Below are 10,657 nucleotides of genomic sequence, written 5' to 3' on the forward strand. Positions count from 1 at the left end.
ACAATCAGTACTTGTCACTGAAAGATTCAACATTTCTCGTTTGTTTTTTTAAACTCTTCATTGGAAAATGGAAAACCTAAAAATCAAATAAGTAAGCAAACCCCTCCCCCCCTTTATCCCAAGAATTGACTTTCTGGGTTCTTTGCTTTTATTTGTTACATATTTTTTTCACTGAAAACACACTCTTTATGTAGACGCTGTTAGAGAAAACACAACTACTTTTTTTCTTTTTAATCTGAATTTTCCTCAGCAGACATTTCTGTTCCACAGTCACCTTCACCGCACCTCTGACACACAGGGGTGACGGAAGGTGCCTGCACAGAATGGGGCATAGCCCCAGGGATGGCGGCGGTCAGAAGGTTGATTTTTAACCCTAGGCAAAATCTGGCTTTGATATTCACATTAAGTGATGTTCAGTAGCCCAAGAATGGTTGTTTACATCTCACAAGAGCTTTCCTGCTGCAAAGTCATTGCTGATCCCACCAACCTTTCGCCCTCATCTGTGTCAATCTGCCAGATACTAGGGCTCCAGAGACCAGCATCGTTGCTCGAGTCTGCTAGTTTTCTTTTATTTATTTATCATGCACCCATTCATTTTCTGATTTTTAAATGCTCATAATCCACTGTTCTGGCCAACTATTTCAAAAGTCTGCTTCTACTTACTAAAAGACAGATTTTTCTGAAGTGCCTTCAGATATTGAAAGCTCTCTTCAGAGGGTAAGGTTTTGCAATGTTACCATATACAATTATACAACAAACTGATCCTGTTCACATAGGCACATCTGTTCTCCAAGCTCTGTTAATGTAAGCCCTTCTTGGTATTCACTGCTTCAAAGTAAGAGTGTTCTTTACATCAAACAAAATATTATCTCATGCACACAAAAAAAGGTGTCACTGCTTGTGCATACCCTAAATCCATGTTTTCATCTTTTTCCATTTGGAAAATAGCAAATTTCTATGTTCAATAGCTGCTTTTATGTGCAGGGGTCCCAAAGGCTTTACAAACTGTAGAAGGTGATAGTTCATACAAAACACTGAAATGGAGCCAAACGCTGAAATGAAGCTCTCCTGTGAATTGCAGTAGCTTCTAAATGCAGCAGAAAACTGTTGGACCGTGGCCATAAAGTGGTCTCACCTGCAATGATGGTTTTCAGGAGCTGTGTTTTAAAATCTCACCTGCTTCCTCCTGTTTTGTGCACAGCAAACGGGACCGATCAGTGCTACACTGGTGATGACCCGCCCCGTGAAGGGGCCTCGTACCATTCAGCTGGACTTGGAAATGATCACCGTTAACACCGTCATCAACTTCAGAGGAAGCTCTGTCATCCGGCTGAGGATATACGTATCACAGTACTCCTTCTAAACCTTGAGTTCGTGCCCTGGAAACATTAAAACAAAAGAGACGGTTCCTCCTCTGCAGAACTCTCTCCTCAGAAGCCAGTACGTATAGCAGCTCTAAACCAAACCAGTATTTCCACAGACCCAGTGACCTATGCCTGTCTGAGGAGGGAGGTCTCTTCATGCACAGTCCCTACCAGGATGCAGTCATCTGAAGATGTACCATCAACAGATCCCCTATGATTCTCTATGTGGTCATGTATTTTAAGGACTCTTCTTTCCATTGTAAACACTTCTAGGGTATGAGTCTGTGATTGAAAGACTGTGAACCTTTATAGCTCCGAGGCTGCTTAGCAAAAAGCACCAAAGAAACTGAGGAAAAAGCTGGCTTTTGCAATCTTGCCTTTTTTTTATTATTATTATTTTTCATTGTAAATGGAAAGCAGACAAACAAGCAGAAACAGAAACAAAAAGCCACCTATTGAAACAAGGGATCTCAGAAGTGCTAACTTACATTCCCAATTATCTCTGGAATTATCAGTCAGGCACTTTGTTTCAATTCACCCTGCATTTGTCTTAGTTTCACCTGTTTTTTCTTTGATTCTATTTTATAGTTAAAAATCATTGTAAATTCATTCCAAAATACATGTTGTACTATGTAATCTTCTACTTTCTAACAAAGCGTCACATGTTTGGGTTCCTTCCTGTATTAAATCTTTCTATATAACAGAGTTCATAGAAATTTATCACTGGTTGGTATGTTTTACAATGTTTAGGGTGTTATTCTTATTTACACCCCGACTCTTTGACACAGGCTTCCACTGCCAGAAGAGTGTCCAGGGACTTCAGAGCAGATGAGAATCAGAACTTTGTTTTTCCCCGAGTGTGGTGGTTGAAACAGTTTGTAATGGTTATAAGGTAGTGATACTTACTGTAATTAAGGCTGCAACTAATCTCCTGTTCAAGGACCACTCAGCTGAGACCCGTCCAAATTCCTTCAGAAAAACATGGATTGTTCTGTTCATGTGCAGTTTCTCTCCTACATTCCTAACATTGGGGAAAACAAGCTAAAAGGGACTTGGACTTACTGTTCATGCCTCTGCCACAAAGCAGACCCCACTATACCAGTACCCAGACCTCAAATGATGGGATCCCACAGTTTCCATAGGCAATGTCTTCTCAGGTATAACTGCTGTAACCAATGGACAGTTTCTCCTAAAGTCTGATCTGAATTTCCACTGTTGTAATTTAAATCCATTGCTTTTTAGCCGACTTCCAGTAGAAATAGAGAACAGTTTATCTTCCCCTTTGCAGCAGTCTTTAACATGTCTGAAGACTGTTGTCATGTCTCCCCTCAGACTGTTTCTCTCTAGTCTAAACAAACCCAATTCTTTTGGTCTTTCCTCATACATCACATTTTCTGGACCTTTGATCATTCTTCTTGCTCTCGCCTGGATTCTCTCCAGTTGGTTCACATCTTTCTTGAAGTGCAGTGCCCAAAACTGTGAAAAGTATTTCAGCTGAGGCCTCACAGTGCTAAGCTAAATCTATATATATGTTTAAGAGTTTGATGAAAAAAAAATTAAAATAATTGTATAGTTTGGAGGTATAATGCCTATGTTGTTGAAGCCACTGGCAGTTTGGCCTTTTATTTTAGTAGGGATGAGGGTTCATAAGCTTTGTTCTTAAATTTCTCTGAAGCAAGATCTTTTGCTTCTTCCCACTGCTTTTTCCTTATCGGCTCATTTGCTTTTCAGGCAGGAAAGATAACCTTTGCTTCGTCTTTTTGAGGACTGGAAGTGCTTAATGCTACCCGGGAAAAGGAGTTTATGAAGATTATAATGTGAGCAGGCTGGAGCAGAGTAGAAGCATTATGTGAGGTTTTCATTAAAGTGGAGTATTAAATGGGAGAACACAGACTCGGAAAGTTATCACAACACAGACTGCATTACACAATCTGAAAATTCACTCTCTTGTTCCTAATAAGCTTTGTGAGTTAGTCTGGAGTTGGTTTTTCCTTGCTTTAGTAGAGACTCTGCTCTTTTTACTTGTACTCAGCTTGAAGTAAGCCCTTGAATGGCTCACAGCAGTGAAATGCTAAGTTGAGTGTGCTTTAGGAGCTTCCATTTCTGTACAGTTTCAAGTTTGCTCCGTGCTGCTACAATGTCCTGGGATCCTGTGGCTCAGAGCTCTGCACACAGGCTGTCCTTTATTGTAAAAACAAAAAAGCTGGATCTTGACTCCAAGGTTTAGTGGGCCAAGCTGAAGGCAGGATGCCAATGAGTTTTGTGAGTAGCCGACTTGGAGGAGATAAATGTAGAGAAAACGTGCAGAGAAATATCAGAAACAAGAATGTGTTTCCTGAGTGTATCATGGCGCATCGTATACCACAGTCTTGGAGGGGAAAAATAGAGATGACCAGGAAGGAGGAATGCTAGTTTATAACTGTGGGGCTAGAAGTGCTCATGTGTCCCAGATGATGGAAGTGAGACGTGGGAAACAAGCAGGCTCTGGTGGCCCAGACAGCAGACAAGGGGCAGGCATTAAAGATGTTAAACTCTTAGCATGCTGAAAGTTTTCCCAGTGCTTAAAAGCCCCCTTTTCCCCCTTGTGTGCCCCTATGTTATGGCTTCTTCATGTCCAGTTGAGGAATCCTCTCTCTTCCTGCCATCACATCACCTTCTGGAGAGGAAGTGCACCCTTGTTAGACATCAGACAGTTTCTCACTTCTGGGCTGTTCTCCCATGGCCCCCACATACCAACCTGATTTAACCCTAATTTAGAAACATCAAAACCCAGAGGAATTCCATAACAAAACACTTTGTTAAAAGAGTAGAGCTTGAATGCTTAGTTTTAGCAGGGTCCAGCAAGTACTCATAAAACAATATTACACTTTCTATATAAACATTCTGCGCCTTAAAAAAAAAGTGAAAAGTCTGGAAACAAAAGAATTCAGCCACTTCTCAACCGCCATAACATCTTTCATCACTCACTATCACTCCAGCCAACTTTAACTTTGCCAAAATATATGCCAATCTCAAAATAATAAATTACTGGCAGTTTATAACATCTAAACTCTCCATTTCCTAGTCAGGGGTCTGTTTCCAATAGACCATCACAGGCTCGTATATTACAGCAATTCCCACCAAATAAAAAAAGGACTACGCACGTCAGGTTTTTACAGCATGAAAGTTAAAAATGCAAACTTGCAACTGCTGTACACATTCATGTTCTCCTTTGAGGCCAGGCCTCCTTAAAAGCAGACAGAATTCCAGGTCTGCTCAAAAAATGATTATTTATTCCAACTTATTGCAAAGGATTTTCTAACACAGAGAGTTTTACCATACGGTTAATAGACAATATTCTGGAGGGCACTGAGCCTGGTCTGGCTATGGGTGGCTTCCCTCCTGCTCTGCTCTGACACGCTCCTCGCTAAGGGTGGGAGAGCCGTTCCCTGGCCGAGCTGGGGAGGGACAGCTCTTTGCCTCTCCTGCCTGTCCGCTGTCATGTCTGTTTAAATGAAGGTTCTCGGGAGAAAGAGATTGCTGCTTGCTTTGTGTTTGTGCAGCACCTGTTGCCAGTGCAATAATTGGAATAAAAGTAAACAAAAGCAGAAGTGGCAGTAATCTTTGATACAGACCACAATGACTGGGAAGGAGAATCTATTCTGATAAATGAACCAAGTGATTCATGCTAATCAGGTCAGGTGCCAGAGGGAGAAGAATGGCAAGAGATGAATCATCCAAGAGATGAATGGGTCCTATCATCTGGCTTATTTGAGATGTTTTTAGGGGATTGACTTTTTTTGAGACAGACAACAAAATGTTATTTCACCTAAGAGTTTGCTGGATCCCACAGAATCAATTTTCAACTTGTGCTTCTCTGACAACAGTAACTTTATTGAGAATAACTAAGCTTCGAGTACGTGGTCACCCAGCATCACCGAGTGTAGCGTCCAGGGCCATTCGTGCAGCACTTTCTGCTTTTCAAGTTGGGGGCCTGTACTTATATTTACCTTTTTTCTGGCTCAGCTTTTAGAAGAGTCAACTTTCTTTGTCTCATAAACATGGTACCAGCATCAGCAGCACTTACATATTAATTTTTATCTGTCTAGAGCAAGCAGAGCAATAGACTCAGTACAGTTTGTGGCTATTCAAGTTCTCCAGTCTGGCTTATTCACAGAATATGCTACTGAGTATCTTCTGTAAAATTCCTGAAAACTCCTGAAATATTCAGTCTCTTTCAATTCCCTCCTGTATCTCAGAAGTCACTCATTCTCCCTTTTGAGTTTGTCCTGGACAAGTGATCTCATTATGGTCATGCACTGCAAGCACACGCTGAGTGAGCTTCACTTCTCCTCTGGCACTAAGTAACATTTTTCACTTTGGTTTTTGGAGATCATTTGTAGGCTATATGTCTTCCTTATGCTCTGTCTGACCTCAGCTGCTTTTCTCATAGCCAAGGCAGATCCGTTATTTCCTTGCCAGGTTCCTCTGCACCCACCATCTGTACAAGAAGCTCTTTGTGTGTTTCACTGGAAATGCAGGCACTGCTGTTGGCCCATCTGCTGCTTTTGTACCCCTCTCCCTCTGCAATGTCGGTAGGCACCCTTACAGCAAGGTATTAGGTCTGAATGGCTGCAGAGATTGCCCAGCCTGCTGGCAGAGCCTGGTTTCAGGAAGAGGATTTAAAAAAAAAACCCACAACCCCCCAGTTTTGAAGGCAATAGATGCTCTTTTAGGTCCTGATGTATCACTTTTCTCCTGAAATTGCATCTACGTCATGCTGGCTTGACAGTCTCATGGTTTTTTAAGAAGCCTGATAAGGACATACTTATGCAATATATCTTTAGGCTCTTCCCACTTTGCATGGGGTTCTCCCAGTTTGCAAACAGAATATTTGGCCCAGTCAGAGAGAGTGCAATGTGATATGCTGAAGTCAGTGATCACTAACTACCTTACATCAGGTCTGGATTTAGCCCAGTTTTATTGTAAGTCTTGAATCTCAGTGTCAGTGGTATAAATGTAAACAGATATGTATTATCGTGACAGTAGAGCTGAAAGATTGTTTCCAGTAAATAAACAGTAGTATGATTGCAGTATCTCTTTATCTGTGGGCACTATCTTTGGGTACTTTAAGATTTCTTGAGATATCCTTTGACACTTCAAAATTTCCTCTGCTATTTCAAGCCATTCATTGATGTGTTTCTATGAATGATTCCTCACTCCTGTTCTTCAAAGGTCAACACAGACACTTGACTCTACATATTGTTAAAACATCAAGCTATACCAAAGCCTTTGCAGATCCATGACTCATGCATCATTCATAGAAATTGTTCCTCTCTGTAACCTATAAGGAATTATGTTGATTTCCTTGAGATTCTGCAGTGTTCGAAGTAATGCATGTGCATGTGTTTCTCAAGACCGGGACCTTGGTCTGGAGATTGTTCATCGGCAACTTGCTGCGAATGTTCTGTATTCAACGTGAAATCATAGCTATAAAGGTTAGTTTTGACAAAATCCTCAAAGCATATGGTGTTTTCTGGCTGCCTACACATCATGCACACACAGTTCAGAAGTCCGGCACCAGAGTCCTCCAATATTAATAAGAAATCGCTGTTTTTAAGAAACATTTTGGACAGTGAACTAATTTTGTAGATTGTGAAATGCAAAGAGGCAGAAGGCCTGCCAAGATTACGCAGATTTGTTATTCAAATCAGTATCCCCAAGAAAACCTGAATCTAGTTCACCATTTAAAAATATTCCTTTGGACTATGACATCGGATGCCATTCAGGGAGAGGAAGGGGAGAGAAGAACTGCCTGCTTCCAAAGCAGCAGCTACTCTACCGAGATCCCGGGGCTCCTGCAGCGATCAGAAACACCCATCAGCCCAAGCCTGCACCCCAGGCCAGTGAAGAAGGCAGAAAACTCGGAGAGACGTCCTCAGCTGGAGGAGAGAGATCTTCATTGACTTCTTAATGGTGTCAAGTGGAGATTTACCTCATAACATGTATAAAATTTCTCATTGTGTTTATACATCTATGGAAAATTTAAAATGACAGGACCGAGCTATTGCCTAACACATGTACACTACCTGCAGCGAGCTCTAGCAAATCCCTCTGCCATTCCCCAGGGCTGTGCTCACTTAGAATTACACACTCTGATTTGGCGTGAGTTATGATGGTGTAAGTGACACCATTCAGTTCACACCAGTGTAGTCATTCCCATACACGAAAAAAGAGAATTATTGAGGGATAAAATTACAATTGAATCAGGAAGTTAATAAAAAAGAGCTTGCTCGTTAGTTAATCTTCAGCGCTTTGGTTATGACGTCATTGCTATGGACAAAAATAATCAACCAGAAACCCAAAATATTAAAAAGGAGATTATGTCCTTAGAAAGATAAGTGCCCATGTAGCTTATAAATACCTCTGGAATGAAGACATCCCACGCAACATCTGGAAAAGGAAGAGTTCACTCCTTGACCTCCAGCATCCCTGTCTCCCACCAGCAGGATTAAGCACAGTTGATCCTTACCAGGATACAGACACAGTGGCTGGCTGACGGATGGGCCAAGGAAGAGGCAGCCATGGCCAGAGGCAAGGGAAGGACAAACAAGATAATGTAAAAGTACTAAGGAATGCTCTCGGTGTGCAGGATCTCTGAGACAAGTCTCTCTCTTGCTGTACAAAAGTTTTAGCTTTGCTCGGGCCTTTGAAAGAGAAAAGTGCTAACAGTCACTTCAATGAAAATAGGAGGGCAGCATTCATGTGTCTGAATGCAGCATCAGTTTTCAATAAAATCAAGCTGCCCTGGCCAACCTGTCACTTAGTGAGACGCACTGGACACTGGAAGCCTGTAAGTACAATTTAAGCACTTATAACACCACCTTATACCAACAGTTTCTCTGCAACCAGTACAGGTGCAGGGAGAAGGAATCACTGCCCAGCTCAATAGATGCACCACAGAACTTCTGCTTCTGCTTAAACAGTAATTTCCCTAACTCTTACTTGCAGGCTGTCCAGATTAATGAACATGCTATATTTTGTAGACTTCATTAATTTCAGAAGTGGAATACTGTAATTTAAAATGGATGGTTTCAATGTCCCTCATCCTCCCCCTTTAACCTATGACCATTCCTTCATTTGTAGCAGAAAATGAGCTTTTAATTCTTGTATTGTTTTACAACTTGTGAGCAATTTTCATTGAATACGCCAGTAGGGACTATTTTAAAGCTTTTTTAAAATAAAAAAAAAATATTGCTAACAAAAATTATAAGTGAATTATAGTTTATTTTGATCATTGCCTGGTTTAGTGGTGATCACATAAGATCATTGCAAACATTCATGCCAGAATCATGTAACCCCTCTGGAAAGCAAGTTGAATGAGGATCAATGATACTAGTACATCTGTTGGTCATAAATGCCAGTAACACATCTACAGTAGCAGAGAAAACTTCAAGCAAAATACAATCAATTCTCAGGAGGCTAATTTTCTTTCACAGGTTTTATGTGGTAAACTTGCCCATACTTGGAGGTACATGTATGTATTTTACCTTCTTTTCTCGCTGGGTTTATGCATGATAAGGCTCAAATTAACATTTTGTATAATACTACTTTATCTGTACCAGGAGCTGGACGTAGCTGAGGCACTTCTTTCTCCTGCAACTCCACTGAAGATTGGAGTGGGTCATAGCTTCTGATGGTGGGGATGGCTCCCTTGCCCAGTTCCCCCAAGTACCAGCCATGCTTTACCCAGCCCGTGTTTGGAGGGTATATGGGAGGGTGTACAGACTGCATGCAGCAGCCTTAGAGGTGCTCTTGGAGGATGCCAGGACGTGACCTCTCCTCCCTGCCTGACTCAGTGCCACTCTCCTCTCCTGGTTGCCCTGGGTCTTGGAGGCACAACGTGGTCCAGTGCAGGCAGGGCTTTGTGCAGTGAACGTGAGGCCATGGACAGAATTTGGCTTAACTCTGCAGAATAAACTTGTCTCCTTAACAAGTAGTGTTAATATAAGATAGACTGAACTGGTTTCCTCACACATAAATCATTAACTGGTAGCTAGTTCTCACTCCCACCTGCACTACATAGCTTGTGACTTTAGTACAAGGAAGGTTTTTCCACCCACACCATACTCAATGACCCACGCCTAATGAGGTTTGGCTGTTTGTTGATTGGGTTTGTGTTTTGCAGGTGGAATGTTCTTATTTCAGTGATCACAAGTGCAGCCAAGCCTGGCTCTGCTTCGCTTTGGGAAGTGAATGAACTTATGTCGCACAGTTGTTCTCGTCACTCAAACAACTCACTGCAGAGGTGAGGTAGGTAATACACCATTCACTAGGCCTATGATGATTTACAAGCTGCTCAGAAAGCCAATAAAGATCTTTATAGCTGGTTTGAACTCAAAGGAACTGCCACTGCTCATTTACAGTATCACAAGGAGATGTCAGTTCCCTCCACTACACTGCAAATGCATTAATTCTGAATCACACTCAATAAAAATCATACTGAAATGAAACGCATGCAAAGCAAAAGAGGAGAGGCCAAGTGCAGGAATGCTGGGTTGCAAAATTTTGGAAGAAGCAAAAAACTCTCTAGAACTGCTCAAAGAAAAGGAGAAAGTATCTCTGTGACTCATGACCAAAGACTTCTGGTTCTTCAGTCCCTACCTGTGTGCCTTGGTGGAAGTGGCCTGATCAGTGAATCCACCAAATGGCTGGGTTTTCCACTCACTTTGGTGGAGAGTGGACACTTTGGGAAAAAAAGTTGTGCAAATTTAGCCGTTGGCATAAGTAATCTGAGGTTTCCTGACCTAAGCCACTGCATCCTTCTTTCTCTAGCTCCCTACAGTCTACTCTTTAGGTTGTTCTTATTACACATAAGAAGGACATGGACCTGTTGGAGTGAGTCCAGAGGAGGCCACGAAGATGATCAGAGGGCTGGCGCACCTCTCCTATGAAGACAGGCTGAGAGACTTGGGATTGTTCAGGCTGGAAAAGAAAAGAGAAGGCTCCAGGGAGACCTTATAGTCCATTCCAGTACTTAAAGAGGGCCTACAGGAAAGATGGGGAGAGACTCTTTATCAGGGAGTGGAGCGATAGGATGAGGGGTAGTGTTTTTTAACTGAAAGAGGGCAGATTTAGTTTAGATATTAGGAAGAAATTCTTTACTGTGAGGGTGGTGAGACACTGGCACAGGTTGCCCAGAAAAGTTGTGGATGCCCCACCCCTGGAGGTGTTCAAGACCAGGTTGGATAGGGCTTTAAGCAACCTGGTCTAGTAGGAGGTGTCCCTGCCCATGGCAGGGGGGTTAGAACTAG

At 42.1% G+C, this 10,657-nt stretch overlaps 1 protein-coding gene across 1 annotated transcript in view; it reads left to right on the plus strand.

Annotated features, from left to right (window-relative positions):
• Positions 1-6,437, plus strand: part of FBLN5 (fibulin 5) — a 49,018-nt gene extending 42,581 nt beyond the window's left edge. The window contains exon 11 of the mRNA XM_074149081.1: positions 1,202-6,437. Within this exon, the coding sequence (XP_074005182.1) occupies positions 1,202-1,363 (162 nt within the window). The 3' untranslated portion in view covers positions 1,364-6,437. The remainder of the gene's footprint in view (positions 1-1,201) is intronic.
• Positions 6,438-10,657: the final 4,220 nt, after the last annotated feature.

Source organism: Numenius arquata, chromosome 6, assembly GCF_964106895.1.
Source record: "Numenius arquata chromosome 6, bNumArq3.hap1.1, whole genome shotgun sequence".
NCBI classification, from domain to species: Eukaryota; Metazoa; Chordata; class Aves; order Charadriiformes; family Scolopacidae; genus Numenius; species Numenius arquata.